This window comes from Bolinopsis microptera, chromosome 4 (assembly GCF_026151205.1).
Source record: "Bolinopsis microptera isolate Bmic1 chromosome 4, MBARI_Bmic_1.0, whole genome shotgun sequence".
Lineage (NCBI taxonomy): Eukaryota > Metazoa > Ctenophora > Tentaculata > Lobata > Bolinopsidae > Bolinopsis > Bolinopsis microptera.
The window spans coordinates 6714047-6726493 of NC_087075.1; the positions used below are offsets into that span (position 1 = coordinate 6714047).

General features: G+C 38.4%; 3 protein-coding genes across 3 annotated transcripts in view; 1 reads left to right on the plus strand and 2 right to left on the minus strand.

Moving 5' to 3' along the window:
* Positions 1 to 12447, minus strand: part of LOC134814486 (importin-4-like) — a 145041-nt gene that overhangs the window by 66967 nt on the left and 65627 nt on the right. The window lies entirely within an intron of this gene.
* The window catches only part of LOC134814485 (uncharacterized), a 102693-nt gene continuing 91988 nt past the window's right edge, over positions 1743 to 12447 (minus strand). Inside the window, exons 14-26 of the mRNA XM_063822613.1 lie at positions 12191 to 12298; positions 9771 to 9869; positions 9404 to 9508; positions 9055 to 9173; positions 8717 to 8886; positions 8059 to 8224; positions 7596 to 7744; positions 6804 to 6977; positions 6414 to 6633; positions 4623 to 4742; positions 4045 to 4205; positions 3616 to 3749; positions 1743 to 3445 (exon numbers count right to left, since the gene is read on the minus strand). Of these exons, the coding sequence (XP_063678683.1) occupies positions 2526 to 3445; positions 3616 to 3749; positions 4045 to 4205; positions 4623 to 4742; positions 6414 to 6633; positions 6804 to 6977; positions 7596 to 7744; positions 8059 to 8224; positions 8717 to 8886; positions 9055 to 9173; positions 9404 to 9508; positions 9771 to 9869; positions 12191 to 12298 (2645 nt within the window). The 3' untranslated portion in view covers positions 1743 to 2525. The remainder of the gene's footprint in view (positions 3446 to 3615; positions 3750 to 4044; positions 4206 to 4622; positions 4743 to 6413; positions 6634 to 6803; positions 6978 to 7595; positions 7745 to 8058; positions 8225 to 8716; positions 8887 to 9054; positions 9174 to 9403; positions 9509 to 9770; positions 9870 to 12190; positions 12299 to 12447) is intronic.
* Positions 11909 to 12447, plus strand: part of LOC134814488 (monoacylglycerol lipase ABHD2-like) — a 119166-nt gene continuing 118627 nt past the window's right edge. Inside the window, exon 1 of the mRNA XM_063822619.1 lies at positions 11909 to 11919. The gene's annotated coding sequence lies outside the window, so the exon portion shown is untranslated. The remainder of the gene's footprint in view (positions 11920 to 12447) is intronic.

Consider the following 12447-nt stretch of genomic DNA (forward strand, 5'->3'; position numbering starts at 1 on the left):
GATTGTTTCATGCTACCCAATGATGTTAGAATTGTAGATTTAACGGAGAGATAAACGACTAATATAGGCGTGACAAATCTTACTTCGTTTTAAAGATCTAGAGTATGCTATATAAATATCTACCACATACCACCTTTTTATGTTATCACAAACGACAAGTAACAGAGTACCCGTCTAGAGATTTGGCTACTGGACCGAAAACAGTATGATATCAGTCTATTTTCCTGTTATCATGCCCTTTAATAGTTTACCCGATATGGACCCAAATATTAACTTTAAAACTTCTTCAAAAACATAGTTCTTTGAAGCACTGACGTACGTAATATTGTTAGTTTATTATACAGATGGATTTTAGTTCTGTTAAATATTATGTATTATTCTTAGGATACCAATAATACAATTTTGAATTATGTGGTTAGTTTGGAAGCTCCATTCTGTAAATATTGTGACTAAAATTATGGCTTTAACTGATTTAATAGTCTCAATACCAAGACTTAAGTATTTATACAGTAAAGCCCAGGGTCCCCATGTAAGCAAGTAAGAATAATTGATTAAGAAAGTGCTGCAAGTCAAAAATTTAAAAAGCCAGAGCCCAGAGATAAGCTTTTTGTCAACATAGCGATCACATCATTAAAAACGTTAACACACAACATCAAATAGTCTGGAACTTTCTAAATGTGACTTTACAGTGCACGCAGTAACTATTTAGCACTGAGATTATCGTTTCGCGCACGCGAGTTCTTCTCGTACAGTTGCACCTGAGATTTCTCGTGCGGCTCGCAAATTACTTGACACCCACATAGTGAAACGACCGTGGGGGTCGCAACGTGATACAAGGGGTTCATGATAAAATAGACTTGCTCGGTTTTATAAAACTTTTGTACCATTGTTTTCTAGAGACTGTGAGAATTTTCATTGTACCAAATTTGTCATACTTTTTTGGAATGATCAGTGAGTTTCGCTTATACACTATATATAATAGGTGCCTGGTGCCATATTATATGGTGCGCGGCTTTAGCAAGCAAAATTAGGTGTAAAAGTCGCGTAATTTGACGAAATTTGTTGATTTTTGTCGTATTATTCGGTTCCTGAACATGAATTATGCTGAAAATTTGTCAGAATCCTATCTATTAATCATACTTAAACTACCGAACCTAAATTAGTTGGGATAATTTGGCCTTGATTTTAACGGGTGCTACTCGTAAAATATTTGACATACGTTGCATGCCACTTTTCGCGCGCGAAGCGCGCGCCGCCGAAGTGTATCAATAAAATATCTGTTCCAACGAGTCCAACTCGGCGCGCGTCCTGGTAGGTTGTAAACCTACAACCTTGATTAAGAGGTCTAAAAATGACAAAATAGGTATAAATTCGTTGATAACTCAAATTCTGACCATCGAAATTGCTCAAACTAATTTAGGTTCAGTAGAACATATGTGTTTACGTAAGCTGACCAAATTTCAACAAAATTGTTATATGGGAAGTATTGTAACTTTTTGATTGTTTCCGAAATAATGTGCTGGCCGAACTACAAGCTTAAAAACCATTCGATGGTCAGCGCGCGCGTCTTACGGACGATAGCGCACGGCCTACTGTACTCGAAAGCATTCATGATCAGTATTTAATTTAATTGTTAATTACCTTATATTTTATTTTTAACGTACATTAAAATGAACACTAGGGCCCCCAGCGTCCACTTAATGTCCATTCAAATAAAGTCTGATAAGATAAATGACAAATGTAGACGCGTATCATCTGTCAAATATGTCAACAGATATTCAATATCTTAAAAGAATTAAAAAACTGTTTGCAAAACATTACAAAAGCTTTGTATAGATGTCTCAGTTTTACAGTAATCTTATCAAAAAGACTCACGATAAAGTATATTTTTCATAATGCAATAATAACGTATATAATTATATGATTATGATATAAAATACCCTACATTCAAACAAAATTAAATTTATCAAAAATATTTTACTGAATAACTTAAACAGATTGGAAAACAAAATAAACCTTATATTAAGATGAAATCAGCGTATAATATTGATAATATCAAATTTAAAAGCACCGGGTAAAAAATAAATTCACTCCTTAAAGTATTACGTACTGCTTTAGCTTGTAGCTAAACCATGAACAAGTATAGTGAAACTGTAAGGACACGTGAGCCCCAGATAATAATAGCCGTAGCGGTCTTTAGTGGCAAATGGGATGGAAAATTATTTTAAATGTGTCTTAAAGTTACGTTCTATTTTTCAAAGACCAGTGATGAGTGATTAGATTATTATGTTATAGGAGGCTGAAATAAAAATGGCGAAGAGTAAATAAATTGAAACTGTCAACTGCTTATATAGGATATCAAACCCTTCTTAAAATTACGATAAGGTGACATAATTATACATCTTCCGACATTGCTCGAATGAGCAAATGTCCTGGCAGATAGCAACAATTATTTAAAACACTGAACCTGCAATTCTTATAAAAGCTCCAGCTGCAATCTGATACATCGTCATTAAATTATCAACTCATCCTTCTGGGGTACAATTAAACTGAATCGATAGCAGTCTCAATTTCTCACGCAATTCTTCGTTTTCCGTTCGCAATCTCTCTAATTCGCAGCTATCAATCAGGTCATGCCCGATTTCCCAACTTTCATCTTGATTGAGTTTAATTCTAACTCCTTGCACGTGCACTGTCTGTTGCGCGGCACCAACTTGAAGCTCCACCTGACAATCCCGCACAGTGCATTTCAAAGTGAGAGGGATACTCGCAAGAGTGGGATCAGGCTCGAAAAACACTGCTAATCCCTCCAGAGACCGGTCTCTAAGCGAGGCGATAAGACTACTGGCCTCTACCTCGCAGTTCATCTGGAGAGATTCTAAGGAAGTTGTGATATCGTCGCTCGTGACGTCACTAAAGTCATCAACAATTTGTGTTTTGTCTACCATGGTTGAAGATCTGAGAATTGGAGGTTCGACTGGGTTCAATTCTATCCTAGCATAAATCTGATGAGCGTCACTCGATTCTGAGCCACGACACCTCCACTTAGACAAAGGAAACTCCCGGGGCTTTATCTCCAAATCCTCGTCCAAAACTAGGACTCTACGACACGTGACCTTGGTTATGACATCAAGTGCAGAATGTACCGCCAACACAGCATCACCACAGTGAACCTGAATCTGATCACGTGACAAAACACCCTCACTAAATAGACCCTCACTGATAAGTTTAGCGCTCACTGCGTGCAGTTGCTGGTAGTTGTGCGCGACCAAGCTGTCTTCCGTGGTGGTTTGGACCCCCACTGACAAAGTCTCTTTCTTCTTGCTTACTCGAGTGATGAACTTGAGGAGTGTCTCTTTGGTGTCTCCTTTAGCTAGGGGATTTAGTTCGTTGGTGATGGATGAGATGCTGAGAGCGTCTTCCTCTGACTGCAGAGACAATCTCTCTGAAAAGTAAAAGTTTAGTTAAGGTACGTCATTATTGCATGCATACGGAATTTTCCATACTTGATAAAGTTGTTCTTTTATTATCTCCCACATTCCAAACTTTACATTTTGCAGAAACCGTACATTGACATAACCGTACATTGACATAACATGGAAACAACTGACAAACCAGAAAGAGATGCTATAGTCGAGTCGGATCTGCTGAGAACAATCCAGTTTAATTTGTTTTTTTGATCATTCTCGGGTGTATCAGTTCTCTCCAGTAAGACTATGTCTTCTTCCGCTAGAAAAGATTCTCGACATCTGGGAAGAAAGTGATCTGGTGAGTAATTATCCTAGTTAGTGATGGATATAACTTATGTTATTGCTATAAAGTGTATGTATTGATTTATATCCATACTATACTATGTTTTCAACTTGACGAAATCCCCCTGCAGCCTGCGCCCTGACACCGGATTAAAAAGCAAACAATTTACCAAAAAGTAATCCAATTTTAGCTCGCAGATGGAGTTAAAATCTCGCGATTTTTAGCACGATTGTAAATAATATAATCATCTTATAATTTTGATTTATGCCTCAGATTATTTGCAGGACCCACCCAATAGAAGGACTATCACTAGTCAGGTGACTAAGACTAGTACTAGCAGTGTCGGGAGGAGAAGTTGACAGGGAGGGGATGTAGGGGCGAGGAGGCTCCGGGAGAGCGATGTCTAACATCAGGTGGTTCAGAAGGGCTAACATCTTGAAACACGAGCTGTCCTGTGGGGACATGTCACGTGTTAGGTGTTGTCACGTGTTAGGTGTTGTCACGTGTTAGGTGTTGTCACGTGTTAGGTGTTGTCACGTGTTAGGTGTTGGCACGTGTTAGGTGTTGTCACATGTTAGGTGTTGTCACGTGTTAGGTGTTGTCACGTGTTAGGTGTTGTCAAGTGTTGGGTGTTGTCAAGTGTTAGGTGTTGGCACGTGTTAGGTGTTGTCACGTGTTAGGTGTTGTCACGTGTTAGGTGTTGTCACGTGTTAGGTGTTGTCTAGTTACATAATTATTACAATTATTGTAATTATTACATAATTATTAGTTTATATGGACAAGCTAGGTAAGTCATGGAATCTAAAAACGAACCAAATATATCTGACCTGAACGCTAGAAGTAAATATTTGAGTAACGGAGAGGATTACCTGAACGCTAGAAGTAAATATTTGAGTAACGGAGAGGATTATCTGCTCTACAAAACTTGTCATCTCCTGGTTGAGTCGGAGAAGGAACAGGTACTGTTCTCTATCCAGCGTGCAGTGAATCTGGGGTATTTCTAGTTTTACAACACAGACTTAGTGAATCTGGGGTGTTTCTAGTTTTACAACACAGACTTAGGGAATCTGGGGTGTTTCTAGTTTTACAGACTTAGTGAATCTGGGGTGTTTCTAGTTTCACAACACAGACTTAGTGAATCTGGGGTGTTTCTAGTTTCACAACATAGACTTAGTGAATCTGGGGTGTTTCTAGTTTTACAACGCAGACTTAGTGAATCTGGGGTGTTTCTAGTTTTACAACACAGACTTAGTGAATCTGGGGTGTTTCTAGTTTTACAACACAGACTTAGTGAATCTGGGGTGTTTCTAGTTTTACAACACAGACTTAGTGAATCTGGGGTGTTTCTAGTTTTACAACACAGACTTAGTGAATCTGGGGTGTTTCTAGTTTTACAACGCAGACTTAGTGAATCTGAGGTGTTTCTAGTTTTACAACACAGACTTAGTGAATCTGGGGTGTTTCTAGTTTTACAACGCAGACTTAGTGAATCTGAGGTGTTTCTAGTTTTACAACACAGACTTAGGTGGCAGCTTAGTATAAGAATGAAATCAATAATACACAAGTACGTGTGCTTCCTTCTTTTTAGAAAGTTTGGCACATTGGATCTTTATCATTAAATTAATTTGAGCTCATTTAATCAATGCGCCTAACAAGGTATGTAAATTAGTTTAACCCTATTCCCACAGAATTAAATCTCATACGGAATATTTATATTTAACTTCAGTAAATTAATTCAGGGAATCTATTTATACTCATGAGTAACGAGCAGGTCTTACATGGTATATTTATACAGAAACAATCAATGAGGAACGAAGATTAACTAATCTTTCCTTACCGCTGAGGACACAATCACTGCATTTAATGATCAAATTATTCACTGGGTAAAGAATGTCACCTTGAGAAGAAACTGTCATTTCAGAAACATTTCAGGCAACTGACTCGTGGAAAAGATATTTGTGATTCGTGGATATATTTATATTTATAAGATATTTGTAAAGATATTTCTGGACATTTCTAATCTTTGCAACTCTGCTATTATTAGATCAGTGCTAACCAATCACTATTATATATTTCATTTAGTTTATAGCGTCCTCGTTGAATTAAGTTTATTTATTAAAAGTAAACGATTCAATTCTTTATTTGAACCGCATCATAGCGGCATCATTCGTTTGGTCGCTCGTTTTTACCATTAATTTGCGGTGGATTTGATAATTGAGGCGATTATTTTACGTATTTAACGTCTTCGTTTGTTAGTGGTCTTATTAAAATTAGTCTGAGAGTCTTCTCATAGGGTCATTATTTCCATCTTTTGATTATCTTAATTAGTATAGCTACTTTTTACTTTCAATTCAGAATTAGACATGATTTCTCGCATGCTAAATTATACCATAAACAAAATAGAAATAGTAAATAATACAGACAAATCCGTCGGTAAATTTCGATAATTTACCGAAACAACGAGAGAATTTTGACGTTTTTGAGTTCCATTTACCATTAACAAATTTTGCGATCAAATTTTATCTTCATTTTTAAAAATTTAGATCCGACACAATGTTTATTGTAATGATCATTTTTTATTTTGAAATCCTTATATAAATATTACGGAGTTACTACAGCTCAAGATAAGAGATAGATAAGAGATAAGAATAAAAACTCACAGATTTAGAGCACTTCATGAGGAGCAGATAATCAGTAGCCAGAGAAGTGATAGTGTCCTGCCTCCGTAGTGTATTTCTAGTTAACTTCCTGTGTCCGTTCTCCACAATGAAGTCATTGGGCGTGGTCGTGACGTCACTGGGCGTAGTCGTGACGTCATTAGCAGCGATCTCCTCGATCATCCACATGTGGAGAGGTATGTCTGATATGAATCTCCGAGACCTGGTGGTGTTGTGAGGTTAGAAAATTAGAAATCGTTTGATCAAGCATTAGGATAATGTGTTCTAACTGTTGTTTGAGTTTGGTGAAAACTGTACAGTTAATCCTGTCTTGTAAGCGGATAATTTTCAGAATAACATCTCTTAACACCACAATCATAAGACCCTACCCACCTGTGTTTCTCCCCGGAGTTATTATCCGTGTTATAGAGAAAGTCAGCACTGAAGCTGTCGAAAGTGAAGCCGAGTACCAGGTTGTTGAGGAGTGGAAACAGGTCGGGAAGGGAGGAGAGAGGGGAGCCGGCTAGGTGGGTGTCTGATATATTCACACTGCTGATACTGCTCCTTCTGTAGGGGGTCCTCTGTCTTACACATTTCAAATTGGGTGTGCTAACAGTAAACAAATTTTAATCGTATCCACTTAAAATTCTTGGTTGTCTCATTACAATACAATGTGTGTATAATATATTCAGGATATAAGGAACGATAATGAAGTTATTACTCCTAATAATGAACTAATTGCTGCTAGTTGCTCCTAATAATGAACTAATTGCTGCTAGTTACTCCTAATAATGAACTAATTGCTGCTAGTTGCTCCCAATAATGAACTAATTGCTGCTAGTTGCTCCTAATAATGAACTAATTGCTGCTAGTTGCTCCTAATAATGAACAAATTGCTGCTAGTTGCTCCTAATAATGAACTAATTGCTGCTAGTTGCTCCTAATAATGAACTAATTGCTGCTAGTTGCTCCTAATAATGAACTAATTGCTGCTAGTTGCTCCTAATAATGAACTAATTGCTGCTAGTTGCTCCTAATAATGAACTAATTGCTGCTAGTTGCTCCTAATAATGAACTAATTGCTGCTAGTTGCTCCTAATAATGAACTAATTGCTGCTAGTTGCTCCTAAAAATGAACTAATTGCTGCTAATTGCTCCTAATGACCCCCTAATTAACTAACTGACCTGCTCTGAGGAGTGCTGGGCAGCTCAGGAGATATATTGTGACCAGGAGAGTTGTTAGCGCTGGGGGAAGGGGAGGAGTTTACAGGGATACCGGCGTATACAAGGTTACGCCGCTGTCTGCTCTTTTCTTCTTGCATTTCTTGCTTTAGCTAGTGTGAGGATTGATTAGCTATTTAGATGATTATTGTATAATTTAGATGGGTTATTTCTTTAGTGGAGAAGTGAGTTTATTGTTAAGTTAATTCTTACAGTTACGATCGGGTAAAAGTTTATAGAAGTATTAGAGATCCCAGCATATACATTATACATATAAACTATACTTGGAACTTGAACAAGAATGACCATAATTTCGATTGATTGAATACACTGAGTAACAGTTAATAATTATTCAAATAACGGAAAATTCGTTATTGTCGAATAATTAATTCGTTAAAATTGTCTAATAAAATTAAAGATAACACACCTTCTCATGACGGGTCAGTTCCTCCAAAATCCCAGGAATAAGGTCCTGGTTGTGAATGTGGGGTAAAGGAGAGGGGTCCTGAGGTTTGTTGGGGAACTGGGAGGGGTCTGATACTATGGAGGATTCCAAACATTCTTGTAGGAGTGTGAGCAGAGGTAGGTACATTCTGGGATACGAGAGGGTTACCTAACAGTATAAGTAGCAGTACATTGGTGTTACAATCGGTGTTACAGTGTAACTAGTGATTCTAAAGTTTATCTTTGGGCAATTTCGTAATCTGTCGATTAGATGGATACATACATCACGGTTGATTGACGCAAGATAAGCATTAAAAGCACATACTAAAATGCTATTTAACCTCGCTAATTAGTTAATCCTCGCTCACCGCCATGTTCATTTACATTTCATAAGACTAAGAAGTGTACTGTTCATTTATTAACCGTGTATTTACCAGATACAAATCGTGCTTCAAGGTTTGTTCACTTACCGTGCCGTAACCATTTTGTATGTATCAACCGTGGGTTGAGTAACCTTTTAATGTGTGTCAAATGTCCATCGACAGATTACCAAGTTGCCGGAAGAAATTTATTTTGCTCATGTAAAAGTTCGAAAGGAAGGATCACCTCTCACGCGTTACATATAACGCGTTAGAACTCACGCGTTATTAAGGTTAGAAACAGTCAATTTGGAGAACCACAGTTGCACGCCCTTTATCTGTTCATCTTCAACAGGTTCGCTCGCAGTAAGTGGTATGGTTATGTGCGGTAGTACTAACGTAACTTTTAGTCTGTAGTTTGCTGTACTCTCTCCCTTGCTCAACTCCGTCAACTGAATAAAGTCCGTTACTTTACTCGTATAATATAGTAACATACCAGTCAAATGCCAATGATGATACGCGAATGTTGACCCAATTTCATTCGAATGATCAGCGTTTGAATTTCACAAAATGCAATAAGATTTAACTATTTTCTCATTTATCAAGCTAAGAGCACGTACCATAAGTTTAAAATCCTCTGTCATGGTACAAGAGGTGAACTCCCGCAGCCACCACATGGTCGCTGTATCAAAGTTTATCTCAGTGGGGTTCAAGTGCACGTATACGCTCTGAGGCGGTACTGTGGGGATATGATTGTTACAATTACTGATATTATCGAGCAATGTCGTAAATTGTTAAGTGCTTCTACAGCTGCCTTCATCTCAAATATTATGTTTTTAAAGGCTCAATTTCAGGATAAGTTTTACATTTTTAAAATAATCGAACTTGTCACCACAGTTACACATGACAGTAATGTGTTAAAAAAACTTAAATAAATATGAAATATCAGCCTATAACAGATAACCATACCTAGACTGTCGGCTTTATCGCCGTAGTAAGTTGCTATGGTAACAACCAGTGCCGGTTCTGATTCTGCTATACCGAATTTTTTCTTATCAGAAAACAAAAGAGGTCCTGAGGAGTTAGCAGGATGTGTTTATGACCTGTAAATCATAACACATAAATAGAACATAACTCAATAAGATAACAATAGGAATTATTACTATGAAGTTTAAAATGGGGAGTTAACCAAGAACCTGGCGGAGGGCGAAGAAGTGAGCCAGCTGTAAGACAAGACATGAAACGGTAAGGATAGTATCTAACTTGAAGTTACCCTGTATATCAAGTAACAAGTAACAAAGTTGGGTAATAAGTAACAACTTCACTTTTCACTTACCCAGAACCTGCCTCTTCTTGACGCCCATAACGGGTAAGAGCTGGAAATGCTCACACCTCAGCACCACCACCATCTCGTATAGGTTGTGCAGTGGACTCGCTGGGGGAGGGGAGGCGTTACAGTCAAGCGGAATTCATTCACTACTGAATTCCAATATCACTTAGAATATATCACCAGGATTTTGATCCCTCTTCACAAAAAGAGAATAACCAAATAATAATAATACTACTTAACACCACGTCAGAATTTAGCAGAGACATCAGAATGGAGTTTGGGCTTGAGAAATGCGCCGTGGTGAAGGTGAAGAAGGGAGCAAAAGCCGCTATTGAAGGCATCACCCTACCCACAGGTGAACAGATCCATGAGTTGGAGGACGAGGGCTATAAGTATCTGGGAATACTAGAAGCCAATAATATTCTACACAAAGAGATGAAAGCACTTGTCACAAAGGAGTATATCAGAAGAGTCAAAAAGGTGTTAAAATCCCAGCTTCATGGTAGGAATAGTATACAAGCAATTAACACCTGGGCTGTACCTGTGATAAGATATGGAGCTGGAATTCTTTCTTGGAACGCTGGAGAAATCAAAGCCTTGGACGTCAAGACCCGGAAACTAATGAGGATAAATGGAGCTCATCATCCCCAAGGAGATGTTGATCGGCTATACGTCAGCCGTCAACTTGGTGGCCGTGGGCTCCATAGTATAGAGGAAGTCGTAAAGAGAGAGGAGAATGCACTCACCACCTATGTGATAAAGAGTAGAGACCCGGAACTGATTGCTCTGAAGGACTACTTTGTAAAAGACAAGATACTCTTAGGTGAAGAGATAGACAAAGATACTGACCGAACACAACGCGAGGAAATACGCAAGGAGAAGTGGACTACTAAAGTGATGCACGGACAGTTTCCAAGGCAGATGACGGGTATAGCAGATCCGATAACCTCTTGGAACTGGCTCACTCAACAAGACTTGAAGAAGGAGACAGAAGGATTGTTGATAGCAGCCCAAGACCAAGCACTTAGGACTAACTATGTAAAGAATAAGATTGACAAAACACCTGGCTCTTCTCCACTCTGCAGACTCTGCAGAAATCATTATGAGACAATAGATCACATACTGAATGGGTGCCCAAAACTTTCACAGACAGAATATAAGTGTCGGCATGACAAAGTAGCTGCCGCATTGCACTGGAGTCTGTGCAAGGAATACGGCTTCCCACGCAGTAAAAAGTGGTACGAACACCGAGCAGAGAAGGTGTTGGAGAACGAAAAAGTCAAGCTATTGTGGGACTTTCACATCCAGTCAGACCACGTTATCGAGCACTGCAGACCGGATCTTCTCCTGGTAGACAAGGTAACCAACGCAGCAACCATCATCGACGTTGCAGTCCCAGGAGATACCCGGATCTTGGATAGAGAGCAAGATAAGATACTAGCTTATCAAGACCTAAAAAGAGAGATTAAGAAGTACTGCAATTTACGAAAGGTTACAATTGTCCCAGTGGTGGTAGGCGCTTTAGGAACTGTCACCATAAACTTTCGTAAGCACCTCGATGCAGTCCACTGCAATCTGAGCATCTCTAATCTTCAGAAGACAGCTCTGCTTGGATCAGCCAGAATTCTCAGGATGGTCTTGGACATCTAATCGAGTGTTTAATACACACTTCTTTCAGTTTTAGTTTATTCTGTATAACTGTAATATATACTTTTTGCCTGGTCCTCTTTTATCTCTTCCCTTGCTCCGCAAGCCCTGTCTCTTGTTTATACAACTTTTAACTCATATCAATGTACATATCGGAAAGTTATTGTATTTATTAAGTATATTGTATTGAATTTACTCCCAGATTTGTGCAAAGATTATTTTTTCGTCTGGACTTTGTGATATACAATTGTTACAGATATTTCTCTTGTTTTTCTTCCCTTGCTCTGCAAACCCTGTTTCTTGTATAAAAATTGTGTTTAGTATTTCATATATTCTTGTAATTATTGTGATAATTTGTGATTCAGTTTTCAGTATTAGTAATAGGTGTTTGCTGAATTACTGTATTATACACTCTGTGGCCAGCTCTTATGTGTCCCATCTCTTGCCCTGCAAGCCCTGTTTCTTGTTTATACAACATATTATAATTATGTAATAAACATTTATTGTAGTGTAGGATTATTTGAATTTCTAAGTCATTTAATATGCATTTTGTGTTTGTTTCTCCCGTTTTTCTTCCCTTGCGTTGCAAGCCCTGTCTCTTGTAAAAACAACCACTTTTGTAGATACACACAGTCTCTACGCCTTTATCCTCTGGTCCCTAGGGTCAGCTGACTCCGGGCCAGAGGAAAATTACCGATTGCCAAGGTTTGAGGCCTAGGCAGTCGAGACCTCTTATTGAGACCCGATATAATACTACTTAATAATGTTAATTTACATACCTGAAACAGGACAAGTTTCACAGAAATCACCCAGCATCTCTGCAGCGAATACCTGAGCGTCTTTAACATACTGAGACGGTACAGCCCAGTGACGACGTGATGCGTTACCTTTGGGGACATTACCAGTAAATGAGGGATGATGGGCAGGGGGGGGGGGGTAGCGGAGTAAACATCTTAAAATACCTCATCCCAAGAAATCTGCCCTAGCGTCCCATTCATTGATTGTCTATCTTGGTTATTGTACATCTTAATTACAT